Source organism: Chinchilla lanigera, unplaced genomic scaffold (assembly GCF_000276665.1).
Source record: "Chinchilla lanigera isolate Chin_1 unplaced genomic scaffold, ChiLan1.0 scaffold00145, whole genome shotgun sequence".
NCBI lineage: Eukaryota > Metazoa > Chordata > Mammalia > Rodentia > Chinchillidae > Chinchilla > Chinchilla lanigera.
The window spans coordinates 2,243,054-2,266,084 of NW_004955546.1; the positions used below are offsets into that span (position 1 = coordinate 2,243,054).

General features: G+C 52.0%; 1 protein-coding gene across 3 annotated transcripts; it reads left to right on the plus strand.

The window, feature by feature from the left end:
* Positions 1-1,585: 1,585 nt before the first annotated feature.
* Positions 1,586-21,934, plus strand: Tmem72 (transmembrane protein 72). 3 transcript variants are annotated; one of them, XM_005411780.1, is made up of 6 exons: positions 1,586-1,668; positions 2,095-2,230; positions 14,328-14,394; positions 17,312-17,383; positions 18,507-18,646; positions 18,767-21,934. In XM_005411780.1, the coding sequence occupies exons 2-6, from the start codon at positions 2,161-2,163 to the stop codon at positions 19,243-19,245; spliced, it is 828 nt and encodes a 275-aa protein (XP_005411837.1). In that variant the 5' UTR covers positions 1,586-1,668; positions 2,095-2,160; the 3' UTR covers positions 19,246-21,934. The 3 variants fall into 3 exon arrangements, with proteins under 3 accessions (XP_005411837.1, XP_005411838.1, XP_005411836.1); XM_005411781.1 differs by lacking the exon at positions 1,586-1,668 and adding an exon at positions 1,913-1,954; XM_005411779.2 differs by lacking the exon at positions 1,586-1,668 and having other exon boundaries at positions 1,984-2,230.
* Positions 21,935-23,031: the final 1,097 nt, after the last annotated feature.

A 23,031-nucleotide genomic window follows, 5' to 3' on the forward strand; every position in this document is an offset into this window, starting at 1 on the left:
ATCTGTGTGGTGTGTGCTTAATGGTATATATGTGATATGCGTGTGGTGTATGGTGTGTGTGGTATGTGATATGTATGGTGTCTGTGTGGTATGTGTTGTGTGTCATGTGTGGTATGTGTATGGTGTGTATGGTGTGTGTATGTGGTATAAATGTTACATATGATGTGTGTGTGGTGTATATGCTACATATGGTGTGTGTGTGGTGTATATGTTATGTATGGTGTGTGTGGTGTGTGATGTGTGCAGTGTGTGTGTAGTAGATGCTATGTGTGATGTATGTGGTGTATGTGTGTGGTGTGGTATATGTACCTACATGGTGTGTGCTGTATGGTATATATGTTATATAAATGTATTGTGTGATGTATATGGTTTGTGTGTAGTATGTGGTATGTGTTATGTGTGTGGTGTGTGGTATATGTCTCATATATGATGTGTGTATGGTGTATGGTGTGTGTATATGGTGTATGTGGTATGTGTGGTGCATGACATGTGTAGTGTACAGTATATGGTGTATGTATGCATGTGTGTATTGTGTATGGTGTGTGTACGTGGTGCATATGTTATGTGTGTTATGTGTGGTGTGTGTGGCGTCTGATGTGTACACTGTGTTTGGGGGGTGGTATGTGTGGTATATGTGATGTACGTGTGTGGTGTGTGTGGTGTGGTGTATGTATCTGTATGGTGTATGCTATGATGTATATGTGATATATATGTGGTATGTGATATGTGTGGTATGTGTGTGGTATGTGGTATGTGTTGTGTGTGTTGTTTGCATGTTGTATACATGGTGTGCGTGATATATGATGTATGTGTATGCATGCATGTGTGGTATATGGTGCGTATGGAATGTATACATGGTGTGTGTATGTGGTATATATATTATGTGTGGTATGTATGTGTGGTGTATGCTGTGTGTGTATGGTGTATGTGTGTATGTGGTGTGTGCATGATGCTGGGGATCTGACCCAGGGCCTCACACATATTAAGCGTGAAAGAATACACTTCTAATGTGGACCCTGAAGACCAGAGAGCACAGAGGTTCTTGAACTTGCTCAAGGGGGAAAAACACACAGAGAGGTTAGAGTTATGGAAAATCAAATCCATTGCACTACAAGTGCTGTGGAAAACACTTCCTCACAGAGCACGCTCCACCCAGAAAGGGCTGGATGGCGCTGGCTTCCCTTACCATCAGGGCGGTGGACTTGACTCGCAGACCTGCTCCTTGCCTTGCTGGACTCTTGTGCACAGAGGAGAACAGATTCTGCTGAAGCACTGTCCAGGAGAACTAAAACTGGCTGCCTTCTGTCCACTGCATCTGTTAGCCAGGTGGGAACTAATGATTTTAGAGGGGGCTGATTTTAGAGGGGTCCAGCATGACCCCGGTATGCTCACATACAGAGACTCCTCACCCAGCAGCACCTCCATTCATTTTCTGCAGAGTTTCCAAGGCTCACAGATACCTTTGGTTCCCAAGGTCACCCCATTAATTATTGACACAGCAGCTCCCCTGGGGAGGAATGGCAGCGATTTCCCCTCCCATGTCGCTAGTATGTGTGGGAGACGAAGGACGGTCCCTGTGTGCACTGGGCGGAGCCCCTGCCTGCTCCAAGTCTGGATCCTCCAGGCTAGAAGAGCTTCAGAGCTCAGACTCCAGCAGGAGCTGTTTCTGTGAGTAATTTACATGCTCATTCTTCTCCCACCTGCACACAACTGGATGGGCACCAGTGGTCTCCTCTGGGCCCCCTGGCCCAGCAGGTGTGTGGCCCAGATGTGAATTTCTGGGTGGGACTGCCTGCTAAGGAAGGGCCCGGCTCCTCTCTCTGTGGCTTCTTCCTCCCAGCCAGCAATGGTTAATTGCTGGCTCCAGGCTCCGCAGCCCAGCCCAGCCCTAATCAGCCTGATCAGCCGGCTGCTGGGCCAGAGGCTCGGGGCCAGGCTGGAGCATTCTTCCAAGGTAATGATTAAGCCGTGCACCTGACCCTCCCAGCAGAGCTCACACCTCTTGGGCTGCGGTGGCCAGAACTGGCTAGAGTAGGCAGGGCTCTGCTCAGGGACCCACCAGCAGCCACAGTTTCTGTCTTCCTGCACACATAGTCCTCCCAAGCATCCTTGGGCCAGAGCCTTTGCTGACTGCCCACTGGACTTGCCTGCACCCCCACCATGAAGCTCTGGGTGTTCTGGACCGGGCTGGAGTACACCTGCCGGATCCTGGGCATCGCTACTGCGGCAGGTAAGACCCCACCAAGCCCGGCCGCTGATGCCTGCTCCATGTTCTCCAGTTCCTTCCCCAGCTCCCCTGGGAAGCTCTGCCCTGTGACGAAGCAGACAGGGGGCTGTGCTGCATCTGCCACAGCCTACCTCCGAGCAGCTGAGCAGCCTCACAGACCCTTGGAGACCCTCAGCATCCTTATCTGCAGAGGGGTCAGCTCTGGGCTCCACCTCCTGGAGGGTGGGAGTGTAGGCGGGACTCCTGGGTGAAGGTGCAAAAGGCAAACATGAGCATCATGCCTGCCTGTGTAAGGGTGAAAACGGCTGAGTAAACTGTGCTTGTTTTATGGAGAAGGCCCATGGGGAGTGAGAATGTCCACCCAGCCTGGAGCAGCTCTGCCCTGGGGAACAGGCTGGACACACCCCAGAGCTAACTGGAGCACCCTAGAGGCCCAGTGTCCCATGGGACTTGACAGGAGCACACATAGGCTTCTGGCATGAAGAGGCCCTGGGCTAGCCCCCTCCCCTTCCTGCAGGGCTGCAGACAGTTTGCACAGAATGTCCTTCCCCAAGGCAGAGGCCCCTTTGCTGGTCCCCAGGGGCAGAATGTGTGCTGGGGACACAAGGATGCAAGGCTCCCAGTCTCTGCTCTGGCCCACGTCCCTTGGATCCAGGAGGAGGCACACAGCCATCAAAACCCCCCAGCAGAAGCTTATTCAGTCAGGAAGGTAATCAGCTTGGATGCCAGCAGCCCCAGTTCAAGCCCTGACCCTGGCCTCTCCTAGATGTGTGCCCTTGGAGGAGCCACTGCCGCTGCCACCACACACACTTTCTGACCACCAAGGTAGACTGTAGCCAGTGTGTTGGCACATCAAGGATGCAGAGCTATGCACAGCTAAGAGCGGAGAGTAAAGCCTCAGGTCAGGCTTGGAGCTGGGCGACCTGGACCAATTCCAGGGCACCTAGATCAGGAGTCCAAGCTGGTGGAACCACAGAGAGGGTCTCTCCCCACCCTCCAGGGACAAGATGGAGCCAGTTGTACCACTGAGTTCCCATGGGAGCAGTGACCTTACCCAAGGTTGTGCTGGCAGACACCCCAGAACCCTAGCCCTGGGCTTTCCGGAGCCCTGCCCACATCCTGGGGTAGGAAAGTGGGCTGCCCTGCTACCACCAGAGTCACCTATGCCAGAGGATGGCCACCAAGGACCCACAGGCCAGCCTAGGTAAAGGACGCTAAGTGGACCAGCATCCACAAAAGGGTTTGATGCCAGCACTGTCACTAGCGTCTACCAGTGACTCAGGCCCTAAGCTCCAAATAGGTACATGTCATCCCTGCTGGCTGCCAGCAGCCCCAGCCACACCCCACAGAGCAGGGCCAGGCCCCTCTAGGAAGCTGTGTGAGATGTAAGCCTCTGTCCTAATGGATTGAGGAAAGACAGGTCAAGAGGCCATTTATCTCAAGCAGGCTCAGGGTTTGAAGCCCCACCCTCACACCTACACTGTCCTTCTTAACCACAGCTTTATCTCTGTGCCGAGACTGCTGGTAATGCAGAGAGGGATCTCCCACTTGGTTTCAAAACCAGCTCCAGGCTAAAAATAGGCCCTCTCATCGCCTTCTAATGGCCAGGCTTTCAGAGAACCTTGTGGGCTCTTGAGTGCTGGAGGCTGGGGAAGAAGGGTGGCGTTGGTACCCTCTCCGGTCTCAAGTTCCCTCAGGCATCCTGGATACCTGGCCTGCTTCCAGCATATAAGATTTGCAAATTCCTTCCTCCCTTAAGCCTCTTTTTTGCTGAAATCCTCTGTTGGAAAGTCCAGGCCTCATTGTTAGGGTGCTGCTGCTAAGGAGGAAAGAAGACTTCAAATAGAACCGGCACTTTGCAAAACACTGGGGGTAAGGGACCCAAGGTGGCCTGGACATTGCAGGTGGAGATGTGTGTCCCAGGGGCCAGGAAGACATGTGACCCAAGGCTCCAGAGTGCCAGCCCTCCCTGGCCCCTGCACACAGAATCCTGGCTGCCACCGGATGGTGGGTGCCACTCACTGGGATGTCCTTGTCCCCAGCCTCTCAGGATGGCACTTCTTAGGGTATACAGTGACCCACAGGCATCAAAGCCCATGCTGAGGTCCAGCCCACAGCTCACATGCTTCTGGGGCACAGATGGGGCAGTGCCAGTGCCGAACAAGGGCAAGCAGGTGTAGGGCAGATTGTGCCCAGCCCAGGTTGTAAAGTCAGGAAATTCTGTGGCTTGGAGCAATCACAGGCTTGCAGGTCACCACAGACGCTCCCTGCCTATGCCCGCACTGGGCTCTGTGGCGCCCCTCCCTGGCCTGGGCAGGCAGTGGGTGTGTACCTATATGTGTGTGCACATGTGTGTGTGGACACGTGTGTGTGTGTGTGTGCACATCTATATGTGTGACCTTTGGGTGCCCTTGTTGATGAGATGTAGCCCAGTACCATCCTAGAAGCTGCCACCCTGAATGGCACGTGGAATGCATTTCCCCTGCAGGTGCCACCTCCCTGTCTCTCCCACAGTGCCCTCCCAGGCACACCTGACACCGGGCACAGACACCAGGACAGCTCAAGTTCTGCCTGGGCAGTTCTGCCTGGGACTGGACTGGCTGCAGACTATTAGGAGAGAGACCTTGGACACGGGTTTAACTGCTGAACTCAGTGGCCCAGACCCTTCTCTTCTGTCACATGGGCAAGGGCCTCTCGCAGCACCACCCCGGTGCTCAGGCTTCTCCCTGCCATACTCGGGGGCTTTCTCTTTCCCCGGTGGTACTGGAACTTTCACTGAGCTACATCTCCACCCCTTTTAATTTTTTTTTTTTTAATTTTCAGCCAGAGTCTGACTGAGCCCTTAAATTGCCCAAGCTGAGTTTGAACTTAAAATCCTCCTGCCTCAGTCTCACAGAGTGCTGGAATTGTAGGCTTATGCCAACACACCCACCTTTGGGGACTTTGCTTCATTATTCCTGCCCGCCTGTGGGAGGTGGCAGCTGATAACAGCAGTGTAGTCCTGTGGGTTTCCTGGGGGCCACGCTCTGTGCTGCGGCTTTAAATGCAGGCTCTGCCTCTGTTAAAACAGCATCCTGTGCACACTCATTCCTACTGTACAGGGGGAAACTGAGGCTAGGAAGGTGGCACACAAAGCTCAAGATGTTGTGACAGGAAGCAGAGAGGCAAGAGTCTCACACATCTCCAGAAGGAATAGTCCTAGGCCCAACTGCAGACAGCTTCAGAGTCACTGTCTTGCCATGGCTCACAGATGCCTGCTGTGCAAAGCACAAGCCCACTTGTGGGGAGACTGAGGCTCAGGGTGGCTGGTGGTTTGACAGAGGTCCCACAGCCAGATGCAGGTAGGGGTTTTTTCTCTTTCTTCTCTTTCTACTCCTCCTTCTTCCCCTTCTTCCTCTTCCTCTCCTTGCCCTCCTGTCCTCTTCCTCTTCCACCTGCCCTCCTTTACTTCTGCACCACTGGGAATTAAATGAAGAGCCTGTCCACTGGGACTCTGGGATGGCTCACCCCATGGCAGCAGCACGGGGGCTCTCAAGCATGAGGGAACTGGGGAGGAGCGCAGGTAGAAGGAGCAGCAGCCCCGCCAGTGAGTCCGGGGCTTGGGGTCGGCTGGGACTGCTTGGGGTTGTTTTGTTCTAGGGGTTGACCCATTAACCTGACTCTGCATGGGATCGAGGCAGCCTCATTCTCCACAGACCCACGTGCAGTGCTTATTAATATAGATGAGGGTGAAAGCAATGCCCACAGCCTGGGTCTGCCTTTCCCAAAGGTCACGGCAAATGCGTGGCCCGACTTTGGCCCTGTTCAAAGCCTTCCAGGAAACAGTTGCTTCCGAAGAGAATGTCTTGGGCCCTGCACGCTAATTTCACACACATGCGTGCGTGCGTAAACCTCATGACCACTTCTTAAATGCCAACTCCCTGCTGGGGATTGATGCCCCGTGGAGACCTTGTGGCCTTTGCTGTGTTTCCAATCTTCCTGGTGACCACAGCTGTTTGTCTTTCTTGATCTGATCGGCTGGATGAGTAAACAGAATCTCTCTCCCACTGAGAGCAGCAGGCCGTAGTCCAAGCATTCCTTTCCTTCCCCATCATGTTCAGAACACGAATCTAGAGCTCTGCTTGCCACTGACTGAGTGGGCAAACACTTACTCGTCTCTATGTCCTCTATGTTCAGCATGACCTCAGCCTCAGGGTGCTGTGCCCAGTGACCAGGGAAGCAGCCTGGGGACTGCACATCTCAGTTGCAGAGCTGTATGTGTACTGGTGGGTGTACCCCCCTGCACTTGGTGTGTGGCCCTGCACATGTCACCTGAATTCTGTAAGCTTCAATTTCCTGTCTACATGGCAGGGACAACTATTGGGTCCAACCAAACAGTGGGTCAACTGCCAAAGGCCCACACAGTCCCCACCCTGCTCAGGTCAATCCCACAGGTGCATGTGGATGACAGGGACTGCACAGGATGAACGAGACCAGAGGGAGGAAGCCAGGCAGCAAAGGCCAGGAGGCTGGGAAGGAGCAGGGACTGAGCTGTAAGAGGTCTGACCCCAGAACATCTCCCTGAGTCCTGAGCCCTCAGAAACTAGGTATTTATACACCTAGTATAGTGAGTGTCTTGGTTACTTTTCTCTCGTTGCTGGGACAAAATATCTGACTCCCAAAATTAAGGAAGGAAAGGTTTATTTCACTTACAGTTCATGGAGGTTTCAGCCCGTACTTGGCAGCTTATAAGGCAGAGTGGCACATGATGGAGAGCTGCAGCTCAGGACGACAGAACACAGCTAAGCAACAACCACACACCAGGGCAGAATGGGGGAGGAATCGCCTCAAGCACCCTTTTCCTCTCCCTTACATATGCAAACTATCCACTCCAGGGCGGGTGCAGCTCTCACACCCATATTCAAACTCTAAAAGCCTGCCCCATGTCCACATGAGGCATTGGGGGACACACAGACATAAACCATAACAGTGAGCTAATTGGAAAGAAGAGGGTAGCCCGGTCCTACTTTCCAGTGGCTGATGGCTCCTTCCAAACTGTCTGAGTCCTGTTTGGCCTTGCAAAGAAGGATATAAAGGAAATGGGAGGTAGTGGGACATGTATGCCCACGGCAGCAGGGTGGGTGGAGAAGCATGGCTTATGCTGGGTGGGCATGTGCTCAATCTTCTGGCATGGGAACACTGTCGTAGGGCACAGGAAGCAGACACACCCACTCTGAACAGTGAAAGAGAACAAGGACCAAATGCTTGGGTATCTCTGACTTCCCCTGTGGGCCTCACAAAGAGGATGCTAGGGTATTGGGGTCCACACACTGAGTAGCTTCAAGAAACTGTGCCAGCCTAGGGAATCCCTCCATCTAAACCCTGTAACCCCAACAAGTTCATGGACCTGCCCAGACAGCCTCACAGGGGAATCATGGAGCTTAAGGAAGAAAGAACAAGTGTGCTATGCAGACTCTTCCAGAAGTTCATTTTATAAAATCAGCGTTTACACGGATATCAGAACTTTGGACAAAATTGTAACCTGAGAACTATAAATAAAACCAGGCCTAGGGGCACAGGCTTGAACCCCAGAATTCTGATGGGCTGAGACAGGAGGATTAGAAATTAGAGCCCAGCCTGGGAAATTTAGGCTCTTAGCAAAACAGTCTCAAAATAAAAAATAGAGAATTGGCTGGGGATGTGGCCCAGTGGACAGGCTCTTGGTTTAATTCCCAGTGGTGTAGAAGTAAAGGAGGGCAGGTGGAAGAAGAAGAGGACAGGAGGGCAAGGAGAGGAAAAGGAAGAAGGGGAAGAAGGAGGAGAAAGAGAAGAAAGAGAAAGAAAAGGAGAAAAAGAAAGAGGGAGGGAGGAAGGAAAGAAAGAGAGAAAAAGAAGGAAACAAAGAAAAAGCTATGGATAAATTATCCTTCATTAGCAAAGAATCAAACATTCTTACAGTTTTAGCAAACAAAATAAAGAATACATAAAATTGATAATGTATCAACCAAGTGGAGTTTACCACCAAAATGTAAAGTTGCTTTAAGATTTGAAAATCACTATGAACTGCATGCTTGTGCACCCCCGAAATTCATATGCTGTAGTTCTTGTAAGGACTGTGAGGATCCCCCAGGTCCTCTGTCATGTTGAGTTGCAGTGAGAATCCAACCCTCTGTAAGCAAGTGGACCTCAGGGACAAACAAGCTAGCACTCAATCCTGGACCTCTTAGCCTCCAAAATGATGAGAACTAAATGTCTGCTGTCTGTGAACCATCCAGCCTGTGGTATTTTGTTATCATAATAAAAAGCACTAAGCCACCATATTAACAAACTAAACAAGAAAGGCTGTTATCCCCTTAGTGGCACACTGGAAGCTTTTGCCATGATCCAATATTCTTTCATGATAAAAACATCAGCAAGTTATCAACAGAAGGAAACGTCCCTGACCTAAAAAGGGAATCTATGTCTTACCCACTTTCTGCACTGGGACAAAATACCGAAAAGGAGGAGAGGTTTATTTTGGTTCATGTTTCAGTCCATGTTCCATGGCCCCCAGTAAGAAACAGCATGGCAGAGGGGCCTGGCAGAGGAGGAGCTGCTCACTTCATGGTGGACAGGAAGCAGAAAGTATAGAGAGGAGCAGGGAAGGGAGAGAGACCCTTTCAGTCCATACCCACATGACCCACCACTTGGGACCAGACCCAAGCTCCTAACAGCAAGTCAGCTACAGTGCCCCGTAACACAATCACTTTTCAAAAACCCCACCTGTGAGCAGCACTTGAAGCTTTGAGGGACATTTTAGATCTAAACCATGACAATGTACAAAAAGCACAGTTATATCAGAGGATAAAATGCCTTTCTCCCAAGATGGGTGAAAAAAAAAGCTGTCCACTGTCGCCACGCCCCACCACACTGCACTGGGTCTTTCAGTTAGGGCATCCATGCAATGGAACAAACAAAATGCACATAGTCTGACAAGTAAAAAGAAAAGCTCTACTCACAGGTTACATGATCATCTGTAAAAAATAGGCTAGAATCTAACCCCAGAGCTACTAGAACTAATGAACTTAAGCAAGATTGTAGAAGACAAAATCAGTGTACAGAAAATCCTTGTGTAACAACTGAGTTGCATTACCAAAGCTGTTATTAAGTGAATTGATTGCTAATGAGGCATTGTATATAGTATGTACATTACAAGATTCAGAGCAAAGAAATGGTCAAAGGAAACTCCAACTTGATGACTTTACTTTTATTTGCATAACTTACGTGCAGTACTCTAGTGTATAATAGAACATAAACCTGCAGTAAACTGTACTGTATGGTACAGTAAATCAGCAAATCAGCATGTATAATAAACAAGGTGTACTGCACAAAAAAGACACTGAGGCTCAATAAACAAGATGTAAGAACTATACAAAAAAAAAGACAGATCTTAAGTCCAACTGGTGAGTGCTAAGTCTGAGCAGAGCTCTTCAGTTGGAAGTGTGAACTGTCATTAAACAGGTAGGTTGTTAAATGAGGAATGTTTGTACAACATTCAGTTGCATCTCCACATACCAGCAAAAGATAGAAAATGAAAATATTTAAGTACAATTCATAGTTACATCAAAAATATGAAACAGATAAATGTGACAAGAGATATTTTTAAAAACCTATATACTAGAAAACAAGAGGCATTGCTGAGAAATCATAAAGCAAAAAAGATCTAAATTATAAATAAATGCAGAAAATATATTTTTTCCATGGAGCGGAAGACTTAATATTGTTAAAAGCTTTAATGCAGTCCCAATCAAAATCTCAGGAGGCTTGAGACTGAATTGACTGCTGTTTCTAAAATTCACATGGAAATGTAAAAGATCTAATATAGCAAAAACAACTATTAAAAAAAACTGCTAGAGGATTAATACTGACCTGATTTTAAGTCTTATTTTAAAGCAACAAAACCAAGGTGGGTACAGTATTAATGCAAAGAAAGACAAACAGATCAATGAGAAAGAAGCGAGCCCAGAAATAACCCTAGATATTTGTAAATAACAGAATTTGACAAAAGCACAGAGGCAGTTCAGTGTGGTAAGTGTAACTTTTGAAAACCAATGATGGTGGAACATTGGATATTCATTTCCCAGTGAACTTCTATGTATACTTTGCACCATATACCCCAAAAAAAGATCAAAATGGATCACAGACCTACATGTAACACCTGAAACTACAAAAGTCCTAGATAATAGGATGAAATTCAGTGATGGGTTACTTGGGGATTTCTTAGACACAAAGTTCAATCTACAAAAGAAAGGATACACTGGATACCATCACAATTTAAGACTTTTCTCTTAATTATGTTAAGACAGTGAAAAGTAAATCCAACGAAGAAGAGATAAGATGGCAGATAAGTATGTGGAAATATGTTCCCATCATTAGCCATTAGGAAAATGCAACCCAGACCCCCACGAAGTGCTGTTACATATGTACTAGAGGGGCTGGTATGAACAGGCTGCCTCCAAACCAAGGGTTTTCGTGTGGACAAGGGTATGAAACTCTCTCATGCAGTACTTGTGGGAATGCACAATGGTGTGATTGCATTGGAAAAGCTTGGACAGCTTCTCAAAAGGTAAACATACACCTGCCATAGGATCCAGCTGTTCCACTGAAAAGCAGCTACCCAAGGGCAAAGGAAGCATGAGGCCCTGCAAAGAGCAATACAAGTAACCATCACCAACTCATTTATAGTAGCAACCCACGTGCCCACATGTAGGTGAGTTGGAAGCAAACAGGCCTATCCTCCCGTGGAGTACCACTCAGCGAGAGAGAGTTGTGACCTTCAGACACATGCTATGGCATGCATGAATCTGAAATAATTGTGCTGGAGGAAGAAGACAACCCAAGATGAGTGCTGTACATACTCTTAACTCCATTGATTTAGACTGGTGGAAAATACAGACTCATCTCTAGCAACACAGAAGGCTGGGATGGAGGGTTACAATAACACCATAGCAGGAAATTTGCGGGGAGGCTCACTCTCCTGATGTCAGTGGTGGCTGTATGGATATGGACAAACATCAGTGCTTATCAAATTGTTCTTTATATAAGTGCAGTGTGTACAGGTTAAGTGCACCTCAATGAAACCGTCCTAAATGGGATGTCGTCTGTGCTGTGTAACCACTGCCAGACCCCCATGTCTTACAGGCCATAACTTTGCTGTTCCCACGTCAGGGGAACAAGCAGAGCTCACAGCTGCGGTAGGTGGACTGTGTGTCTCTGCCTGGGAGGGTCAGACAGCCTCTCCAGCCTGGCGCTGGCTGGGGTGGAAGGGTGGCCCTGCTCTGTGAGCACCTCATGCTCCAGCAGGCTAGCCCTGGCGTGTGCTCAAGGTGGTGGCTCTGGAGCTGTTGAACGTCTGTTTGCATCATGCCTGGTGGCACCCCGAGGTCTAAAGCAAGTCTTACTGTGAAGCCCAGATACAGGGAACAGGAAACAGCTTTGCCTTAGTGCAAAGTATATGGGTCCATCGCGTGGTCACATGGCAAAGGATGTGGGTCCGTCCCAAGCACTGACGCTGCTCCCACCCTTGGCATCTCTCTGATTGTGGATCTGGACTATCTTTCCAGGCTCAGATGGGCACCTCCTGGGCAGCCCTGTGCTTTCCCCACCCCTGGCATGAAGGGAACCTCCAATCCTTCGAGGTTGCAGCCCCAGCAGCCCCCAACTTCAGGCTGACAATCAGGAGGGCCATAGATGCCAGGGTCAAGGAAGCATTAAGGGGTGGCTTCTTGCCTTGGGCTGATGCAGACTGGAAACCCTTCCACAGATGGGCTTGAGGGATGCAGGGCTCCACTGTCGGGACCAACTTGGGGTTTCCTCTTCAGGTTCCCCTCCAGTGCTTGTAAGGTCCCAGGATAGACCTCGCAGCCCACACCATCCTCATCTCTGTCATTCTCTGACCTCTGCTGGGGGCCAGGGACCAGTGGCCACCACTGTCACTCACTCCCAGACTCTGGCTTATCCCTTCCCTGCACCCCCACGTTCCTGGGCAGGTGCTGCATCCGGGGACCTGTTGGGTTTCATGAATACAGGGCTGCCTGTTCCTGCCCAGGGATGTGCAGATTGAACAGGATGCACATGGAGGGCCTCTGCAGTTCAGGTGTATAGTGGCTCCTCAGGGACAGGCAGCAACTGGCTCAGCCAGGGAGCTCCCAGACCCAGGCACCTGTGGTTCCTGTGACTGCCCACCAGGACAGCTCTCCACACACCACAGTGCCCAGCAAGAGAAGGGCTGGGCTCTAAGAACTTCCTGTCACCTGTCCCAGCCCACACAGCTCGACCAAGACCATGGGCACTGCCCACCCAGAGAAGGCACGAGCTCCGCCCTTGGCCCTGAGTGAGAGGCCCTTCCTGAAGCCCGGGCCCCGTCCCAGGGTGGGGAGTGCTCCTGCAAGCAGGGTTTCCCCTTCTTACCAAAAACTAACAAGCGACTTCACTGCACACCTGTGTGGTGCTCACCAAATCCTCATAGCTGTTCTGTGCCAGAGGTACACTGGGGAAACTGAGTCCTGGGAAGACAGAGCAACTCAGCTATTGGAAAATGTGAGAATGAAATACAACCTCTGACCTAGGCCTCCACGGCTGGCTGGCTGGTTTGCTGATACTGTCTGTGTCTCAGTTTCCTCTGCTCTAAAATGGGGGTGACTGGTGCAACGACCAGATGCATTAATAAATGCCAGTACTGCAACAGGGCAGGGCGCATGATGAGTGCTGGGTAAGCAGCATTTGATGCACAGCACACACACACTCGCAAATGCTCACACTCATCACACTAGTGGGTGGTAGACATAGGGCCCATCTCCAAGAACCCGAAAACCCTGGACTGGGTTCTGCATGCTCTGTTCCCAGCCTAAGTAATGGTGAAGGTCGTGAGCCTTACTGTGCCCCTCTGTGACATGGGAAGACCAGGGGCTTGGGTGGTCTGTGTGTGCATGTGTGTGTGTGTGTGTGTGTGTGTGTGTGTGCATGTGTGTGTGTGTGTGCATCTGTGTCTGTGTGCTCTGAGACACTTGTCAGTGAGAAGGCCAACATGCTGGTGGGTGGAAGATAGTCACTGTCACAGCCCTGCCCAGCACCAGCAGCAGAGCAGGACCTGGGGTGGAGTGCGTGGTGCCTGGCACACTAATCCTGTGACACAGGAGGGAACCCAAGTCCTGTGTCCAGCAATCAGACAGCACTGCTGCCCCATCCCTGCCTACATCAAGGGTCTTGGCTCTCCTCTCCCAAAGAGCACCGAGAAGTGACAATGGGGTATAAATGCCTTCTCCCTGCTTATAGGGGTGGCATCTCAGCAGAGAATGAGGGTTCCCTTCTACGTGGGACATGAGTTGGGAGCTCACAAGGTGTCCCTGTGGTCAAAGGAAGCGCCAGGACTCAGGGAAGCAGCATGGATGAGGGGACACTGGCTCTCTCTGGGGCAAGGTTGGCTGGGCATATGCACAGCAGTGTCACCAGAGAGAAACACAGGTGTGACCACATGGGTCAGAGAAGTCTGCACAAGGGCCACAGACTGTCCCTGTGGCATCCTCAACCCCAGCTGGATAAGTCAAAGCTGTGCTGGCTGAGGTCCCCGTGAGGAGCGGCGAGGAGGGGTCAGGGTTCCAGTGCATGCACCAGTGCAGGAAGGGAGGGGTGGGGAGAGGAGATGATGGTGTGGTCAATACCAGGCCCAGAGCCATGAATGGGTGTGAGATGGAACTGCCTGGTCCACTGGAGACATTGAGGCTATACTGGCAGCCAGCACAGGGAGGGATGGATGGCACAGGTCTGCCCTGGCCACACACTGAGTCCCAGCCACAGAGCACAGGACACTGGGGGTCTTGGAAGGATAACCTGTGCAGGAGGACAGCTGCCTGTCAAAAGCAGGGGGTACCCAGGGACATTGGCACCATCAAGCTACTCTGTGGAGACAGGAGGGATGGCCCCTGGGGCTCTCCTATGCCTTCCAAGCTCCAGCTTCTGGTGCCATGGAGAAGAAATGACCAATCTCACCCCAGGGAAATGGCTCCCCACAGCCAAGGGTCTCTGCAGGGCAGTGCCATTGTGCGGGCACGCAGACAACTCTGCCTCTCCTCTCACCCCTCAGTGTTGATCAGCGTGGGCACTGAAACCCTCCTCCAGGGGCAGTTCAAAAGCCTGGCCTTCTATCTGCTGTGAGTACATACAACCAGCCCTCCCTGCTGCAGGGCTGCCCACTCACCCCACACCTGTCCATGTGCACTGACCCAGGAGAACTGACCCCAGCCCAGAGTGGGGGCAGTCCAGGAGGCTTCTAGGATAGCCTAGACAGACTATCCCTTAAAGTATAGACAGACTACCCCTTAAATCAATCAACTATACCTCCATCCACTCAATCATTCACTCACACATCAATCCACCCATCCATCTACCTATCCATTCATTCATCCTTTCATTCACCCGCCCATCTACCCATCCATCCATCCACTCATTCATCCACTTATCTACCTACCCACCCATCCACTCTTCCACCCATCCATCCACCTACCTGTCCATCTTTCTACCTACCCACCCATGCATCCCTTTAATCATCTCCTTATTTAGGAAACCTGAGCAGAGCTCCATTTGAAAGGTGGGGTGGGGTCATGAATTGTATCTATGAGCACTTCTGCATGCCAAGTATAACTCAGTGTCATATTTGCATCACCTCATTTAACTCTGATGGCCCCCAGTCCTTAGGAGAGGGGCACTCTGGCCTGCTTGTGCAAAGGAAGAAATTCAGAGGGAGTAGGCAGAGACCCACACCAGCAGGCTCCAAGCAGCAGGCCCAGGTTCCACAGCCCTGTCCTTTCTCCTCTGCCACAAGCTGCCCCTGACAAGAAGGAGACCAGGGCACAGTGTTGTCCAGGGTCAGACCTGGGGTCCCCGTACCAAGGGCCTCCTGGCTGCCTCCTCCTGGTGGTGAAGGAAGCTACTCCTTCCAGCCCCTCAGATGCCCAAGGGCTCCAAGCTGAGAGCTGCAGTGGCCTGTGGGGTCTTGGGCTGTGCCTTCCACTCCCCTATCCGTGTGACTGCTGTACTGCAGGGGCTGCTGGGTCCTGAGTAGCTTCACTCTTTGCAGCACCCCTGCTGCCCTTGGGCCCAGAGGCCAACCTCTTTGCTCTGTTCACACTGCACCTCCACGCATGGGTCTTTCTGAAGACCTCAATATCTCCCTCCACCTCAGTCCACACCGTATTTCCCACTACTTGATTACACCCTTGAACATCCATATCACCTACCACCAAGCTACAGAACACAAGTGCCTTGGCTGGGTGTGGGCTGCCGAGGCCAACTCCTTACCCCCACAACCCAGAATCCTGCCCTGGGCCAGCCTGAAGTCCCTGCTGCCCCAGGCGGCTTTTTCTTGCTCTGTTGCCATCCACACCTTCTACCCCGGCATCTAGGCTGGGGTCTGTGGGGCCCTGGCATTAAAGCAGATGCCACCCACCTGGCCCTGTCTCTCCCTAACTGCTCCACGTGTCTTGAGAGGATCAGACCCTCTGCTCCTGAGCCTGACCCTCCATGCCCTGCACTTCAACCCCACAGGTCACACTCTGCTAGGACCAGACAGGAAATCTGCCCAAGACATTTGGTTCCCCAGCTTCAACCTCCTCTCTGCCCCAGGAGGCAGAATAGGGCTCTGCCTCCTCCTTTGCAAAGCATAGGCCTTAACGTACTTCTTAGCCACATGGTTCTGGCATCTAAGTGCTGAGTCCAAGTCTTGCTCCTGCTCCTGCCCAGCCATGTGACCGTAGCAGGGGGCTGGAGCTCTCTATGCCTCAGTACCCTCATCTGTAAACTGAACGAGTGTTGATCAGAAAAGGGCTGCCTGGACCAAGGGAGTCAGTGTTCTTAAACTTTCGGAACTGTACTTGGCACATAGCAATCAAGCTAGAAGTGTTAGTTATTATCATTTTAAGACTGAAAGTTAAGAGCTGGGTAGACACTAGGGGAGGCATGAGAGGGGAAAGGGCATAGATTAACAACCCCATGGTGAAAGGCAGTAGGGAGCAGGACTCACTGACATTTATGTAGTGATTATCATATGCCAAGAACAATCCCAGGAACCTTATAAACATCAACTCACAACTTACAGAGTTGAAGCACTGTAATTACCTCAGTTTATAGAGGGGAAAGCAAGCCACAGGAGGTTCAAGCCTCCCACTTACGGTCACAGAGCTGATCAGAACCAAGCAGCACCCATGTCCTTGAGCTGTCTTCCCCTGCAGCAAGCATTACCCCTCACTCATTCATTCATCCATGGCGCATTCCCAGAGCACCTACCCAGGGCTGGCGCTTGGCCAGGGCTCTCCTGCAGTTCACAGAGGGTAGCTTTGGTCACATGATTTATCACAGAGAAACAACACATCACCAGACAGACAAATGAGGAAGGGGAGGACTTCTGAGAAGGATGAGCTTGGGCAAAGGCCCTGAGGCACCTGATAACTCCCTACACATTCAGGGAATATGGAAGTCTGTGAACAACTTGGAAGGATGCTGAGAGATTTTGGTTTTATGGGCCAGTGAAGCCCTCCAAAAAAAACACTTAAGCAACATTTCCAAAGGTACTGGTATCTAAAATCCAGGGAGGGGATGCTGGAATTTGTGATTTCACACATGTGCAGGAGGTCTGACTCCAGGGTCTCTGGAGTACAGGCACTCTGGATCGGGAGGTGTAAGATTAGACACGGTGTCAGAAGCTAACAGCCAGGTGTGACCAGGGAGGAGCAGGGACAGGGCCTGAGGTGGAGAAGGCCAGGCTGGCCTGGGCTCAGGCAATGTTGGGAGGGCCAGAGAGGATGGGGTGACTCTGGGGATTTGAGGGACACAGCCAACACTCCTGGTGACTGGACATGGGATGGAGGGAGGAGTGCAGGGTTTGTTGGTCTACGTGGTCCTGCCAGGCATAGACATTGGCCCTGGTGACTGCAGTACTGATGCTGCTACTGGTGACACCTCTTCCTGCCAGGCTCTGGCACTGGGCAGCATCTGCGGATGTGGTTTGGGTGATGGAAGGTCTGGCGGAAGACAGACCCACGCAGGGGCTACCCTCACCTGTCCTCACTGCAGGTTCACAGGCACTGCTATCGCCGTGTGCGAAGGGGCCTACTTCGTGGCGCAGCTGCTGGCCATCTGCTTTAAGTAAGTGTCCTCAGACGTGGCCTATCAACACCCACCCAGGCCCCGCAGTTTCTGCCTGTGGGGCCGTGGTGCGAACATCCTGCCTCTGGCCAGTGTGGATGGGAAAGGGCTCAGTGCCTCTCTCGCCCTGATCCCAGCCAAGACACAAAGCGAGAGGTCCATTCAGGGCTGGTCTCTCTCCAATCCAGGGGAGTCAGCTTCTCTGCCCAGGAAGAGTCCCAAAGGCCCAGTGTCCAGCCATCCCTGGGTGAGGACCCACAGGAGGGCCAGCCTGGGGCGCAGGGCTGGGCATGTGTACGGGGACAGGTCAGGAGCCATGAACATCTGCTGAGTCCCCACTGCTGCCCAGCCAACATCCAAGGGGCAGATGCCATCATCAGCATGATCAGGAGCTTGTTCCGGACCTGCAGGTGCCACATGGTCAGTGAGAGAGTCAGGCCCTGAGCCCAGCTGCTCTGCCCACCACCCAGGCCATGTCCAGAATAGCAGCAGGGACCTCTGTGCCCTCTGGCTGCACCTGCTGCCAGAGGCCAGGAACGAACGGTGGGTGTGGTGTGAAAGGGCATTTGGCCGCCTTGCCACCACACACACACTCGCCAGCACACGTGCGCGCGCGCGCACACACACACACACACACACAGGCACAGGCACAGGCACGTACATATTCACACATGGCCAGCAGGGGGCAGTGGGGAGCTGCAGCAGAGGATTTGGTGACCCTGGACCATACCACCTCCCCAAAAGCAGCCTGGTCTTGGTGCTGCTGGCCATGAACCTATCCATGGTCCCATGTGCCTGTGAGGAAGGAATCCCTCAAAACCCACTGGGTGCAACCTACCTGCCCAGGCCCCGAGGGCTAGGTGGCCCCCATATGTACGCCTCCCCTCCGCGGCTGACTTCCCATGAGGCCCTGTGCCTCCCACTCACCTCCCTTTGCCCTTGGGCACAAAGAATGTGAGCAGTCTTTCTGGAGGGGCCAGGCAAGCCCCCACTGTGGGCCCACTGGGAGGACCCCAGGCTTCTGTGGAGCCAGCTGGTGAGGTGTTCAGCTAGGGCCACTGCAGCAATCTGGCCACGCAGGATGCCCGGCTCTCCAGGCCTTGCTAACCTGCCTCCTTCCCAGGTGCCAGCCAGGGTCACTGGCCCACGTGGCAAGAGAGAAGGCCCACTGGCTGGGCTGCTTCCAGAAGTTCGTAGCCTATGTGCTGCTGTCGGTGGCCTGCTTCCTCCACCCGGTACTGGTGTGGCATGTGACCATCCCAGGTAGGAGGGAGGGGAGGGCAGGAGGGGACCTGCTTAACCTGGGCCTGCTGACACCTGACTCCTGGGGGTGGGGTTTCGGAAGGGCTCCATGATGTCTCATCCTTGTCCTGATGTCACCAGGCTCCATGCTCATTGTCACGGGCCTTGCCTACTTCCTGCTAAGCAAGCGCAAGAAGACCAAGACCGGGGCTGCGGGGCTGGCCACCCCTGAGCAGTACAAAGATCCCTCAGGTAGCACTGTGAGCACCATGGACTCTGGGGACACAGAGCAGACCTACACCTTCCACGGGGCCCTCACGGGGACGTCCAGCTCCCTCTTCACCCGCATGAAGAGCCTCCTGTGGGGGGCCGGGGGAACTGGCAGTGTGCCCCACCCCAACACCACAACCGAGGTGCCACTGCAGCCTGAGGACGGCCTGGCCAGGAAAAAGCAGGTGCACTTCCAGGACAAGGTGGTCAGGATCATCCCGTCCCTCGCTGAGGCACAGGACGATGGGGACAGCGAGCCAGAGGAAACCACCTCCGACACGGCGCCCATCATCCCGGCTCCCCAGGCCCCACACCTGCTGTCCTCGCTTGAGGCTCTCGATCTGTACTGAGCGGCTCGGCAAGGGAAACAGTCCATGGCCAGTGCTTCTGACATGCAGAGAAGCACGGCGTCTTTACAATCAGGTTCTCCAGAGAGACCAGACACCTCATGGTGGCCAGTCCTCTGGGCCCTCAGGGCTATCAGGGAGGACACAACCTGGAAGGCACCACTAAGCACAGGGTTCTCCCTTCTGGCCTTGGAAGGGAAAATCCTTGCTGTGCTGAGATGGTGGCTCCCAGCCCACACTGGCTGCAGGGTCACTGTCTCTGCCTGTACTGGACAGAGGACATCGACCTGGCAGATGCCACCAGGCTGGCCCTGCTCCCAGCCCAGAGCTCCCCTGCAAACCCACCTCTGAGAGCCTAGGAACACAGTGGCAGCCAGAGCTGGTACTGGATCCTAGGTGGGTGTAGAGTGTGGCCATGGGCTCCAACTGAGATTGCTGCAGTGGGGACCAAGGCTGCAGACTTCAGGGCTGGAACAGCTGCTAGGAGCTGAATTTTGAGTCACAGAGCCACCAGGGGATAATTCTGCTCTGTGTCCACTGCCAGGAGAGCTGGGGTGTGGGTGCTGCTCACTCCAGAAGCACCACTGAGGGCTTCCTCGCCCTGAGTTCCTTAAGAGCCTATGCAGACAAGAGCCCAGGCACAGCCTACAGAACTAGCTGTGTGTCTGCAGGAACCAGGGCAGAGCTGAGGCAGCCACAGCATGAGAAGTGGCCTTGCCATGTGGACGCCTAGCTGTGGACAGGTAGCGCACACAGGGGTGTTCACAGTGAGCAGGGAAGAAGGCAGAGAGGGAGGAGGAGGACCGAAGGGTGGCGGGCAGGCTGGGTCTGCCGCGTGGGCTGCAGAAGGGAAGTGAGCCAACAGGAAGAAAGGAGTCAGAACCAGATATTTCCTAGTAAAGGACTTGCAGTGTGATGTCCACTTCTGAAAGACGCCCTTGTCCTTGAGGCCACTGCAGGAAGAACAACCTTGTTGATCCTCGCAGTCAGCACGAAGCAGCAGCAGGAAGGGCTTGGTGAGCCTCAGATCATAAGGCTCACAGTCTGCAGAAGGATACCTGTCCCTGCTGTGGGCTTCTCAATGCATTGTCTTGCAAAAGTATGGAAAAGAGGCCCCATGGAGGCGGGCGGTGTCTGTCACTTGGGTTCTCTTGCAGTCGTCCACCCTCCTTTCACATCCAAGGGCCAGTGGCTGATGGATGCAACCCCTGTAGCCCTCATGCAGAGGAGAGCAGAATCTGAGGGTGCTCAGACTTGATCAGGAGAGTGGATGGTGTGGGAAATGGGCCAAGTAGTTGGAGTCTTGCCCAACACACATGGATCCTATCTGAATGTGACCACCACAGACCCCTGTGACATGGGGTGCCAGACCTTGAGTGTCACAGCAGCCCCATCCCTGGATCACCAAAAGCAAACCAGAAGATGTGAGCTCAGAGTTGTGTAATAAACACTCATGCAAGCCCAACATCAGGCCCTGGGTAGCGTGGGGGGGCCATGCGTGGCAGATCCAGATGACATTTAGGCTTCATGAGGACTATCACCAGTTAACACAGAGTCTGCTCTGGATGCAGGATTAGAGAGCAAAGCTGGTAGCACCTAGGTTGGCAAAGTGAAGCTCTCAAACAGTTTTACTGCTCCCCCCAAAATGTCATGGACAGACAAGGATCCTCACTGGGTCATAGGACCACCTGAGAAAATATCCCCCCCCGGTGAGCGAGTGAGCACACCCAGCTCTTCTTGGCCCCTCTCTGACCACTCATACCCATGCCGTGTCCCCTGTCCCCTGTCCCCTGTTCCCTGTACAGCAGCTGTGGAAACAATCCCAGCCCTGAGGAAAACTGGTGGCCCTGTGGTGACTGCAGTCCACGCTCAGGACAAATGTTAGCTGAGGCTTTGTGGAGTGGGACAGTGGTTGGCAAGACAGTGCACTGGCCTTTGGCCACCCATCTGCCTCTAGCACCGCCCCATCTGCCGCTAAGAGGAGTTCTTGATCTTGTTGCTGCTACTCACATACTGCAAGAGAACCTGGGCCTGGTGTGTTGAGGTCTTGGCCAAGAGCTTTCAGCTGACAGATCCCAGGTCACAGTCAGGGCACCACGCCCCTATTGCTGGAGGACCTCAGGGTCACAAAGCTCAGGGAATTTCCACTCCAGGCACAGCCACAAGGGCTCTGTCCTCAACCCTAGAATCCAGAGCATCAGCCTGGAGAAGGCCGGACTGCCAGCCCAGTGAGACAAAATCCACAGGGACCCCAACTCCTGGGGAGCTGGGCCTTCGGGTCTTCTTTCTCAACAGCCTTAACTTGTTCTTGTTTTTATTTGGTTGGTTGGTTTTAATTTTCTTAAGTGTCTTTATTAAGATATAACTTCAATACCATAAAATTCACCAGTCTAAAGGATACAGTTAAATGGTTTTTACTATATTTATAATACAAGTTCACCACAACCACCACCATCAAAATTCACAACATTTTCATCTCCAAAAAAGAAACCCACATCAGTACCCATTAGCCATCCCTCTTTTTTCCATCTCCCGCCCTATGCAACCACCAATCAACTTTTTATAAATTTGCCTGTTCTGGGCATTCGATATAAATGGAACAATGTAGTAAAATATAGTATGATCTTTTTTAAAAAATAATATCTATCGGGGGCTGGGGATTTAGCTCAGCGGCACAGCGCTTGCCTGGCAAGCGCAAGGTCGTGAGTTTAATTCCTGGTACTGGAAAACAAACAAACAAACAAACAAAAATAATAATAATAATAATTTCTATCCCTCTATTGCTATTCTGTCAGCAAGTTGTCTTCATGCTTCAATTTCTTAAGCACGGTTTCTTTTGGTTCTTTGAACGCATTCACCTCAGTCACTTGGAGTCATTCAACATTGCAGCCCCCTCAAAAGCTGGGTTTCTTGGCTGTTTTCTTCCTGCATTTCTTTTCATCTCTCAAAAATTTATTCTTAACAGCTGACCTGGATATTTTGGATAAATATGTGGTGACTCTGGATACTGATTCTCCCTCTTCCCCACCTGGCTTCTTGTTTGTTTGTTTATTCATTCGTGTACTTATAGCTATGGCTGGATGAATTCTGTGAAATTGACTGAATTCTCCAGAATATTCAGCCCTTTTCCTTGTTTTTATCTTTTTTTTTTTTTTTTTTTTTTTCGGTTTTTTTTTTCCCGGTACCAGGAACCGAACTCACGACCTTGCGCTTGACAGGCAGGCGCTTTGCCGCTGAGCTAAATCCCCAGCCCCTCTTTTAGCCTATTTATCTTGGAATTTCCCCTGGGTCTACATAAGCCATTTATTGGTCAGAAGTTGTGATTAACCTTGGGACCACTTAGATAGGTATTTACTCTTTACCCTGCAGCGCACGGAGTGCAGGCTTGGGCTCCTTGAGCAGATCTAGGTGTTCATACTTCTCCCTACATCAGCCAGGGACTCAAAGTTTGGATGTCCTTTCTCTGACTGCAACTGACAGGCATAATTATGAACATATAATGCTGTTTGTCTGAGTCCCAGGAATGTGTGGGATTTTATTTTTAAATTTCTAGGAGTTGCCCTGGTCCAGCGTTTGGTCAGAGGCTATGCCTAAGACCCCCTGGGCCCAAGAACCCTGACTCTGACTCTGTGTGTGTGGCTCCAGGTGCAGATGGGACTTCCTTTAATCACTTTCTCACCAATGGGACTCAAGGCCCGACACCCATGACTTAAGGGAGGAGAGGTTTATTTTGGCTCACATTTTCAGTCCGTGATGGCTGGCTCCAGGGCAGGATGCAGGTAGGGAGAT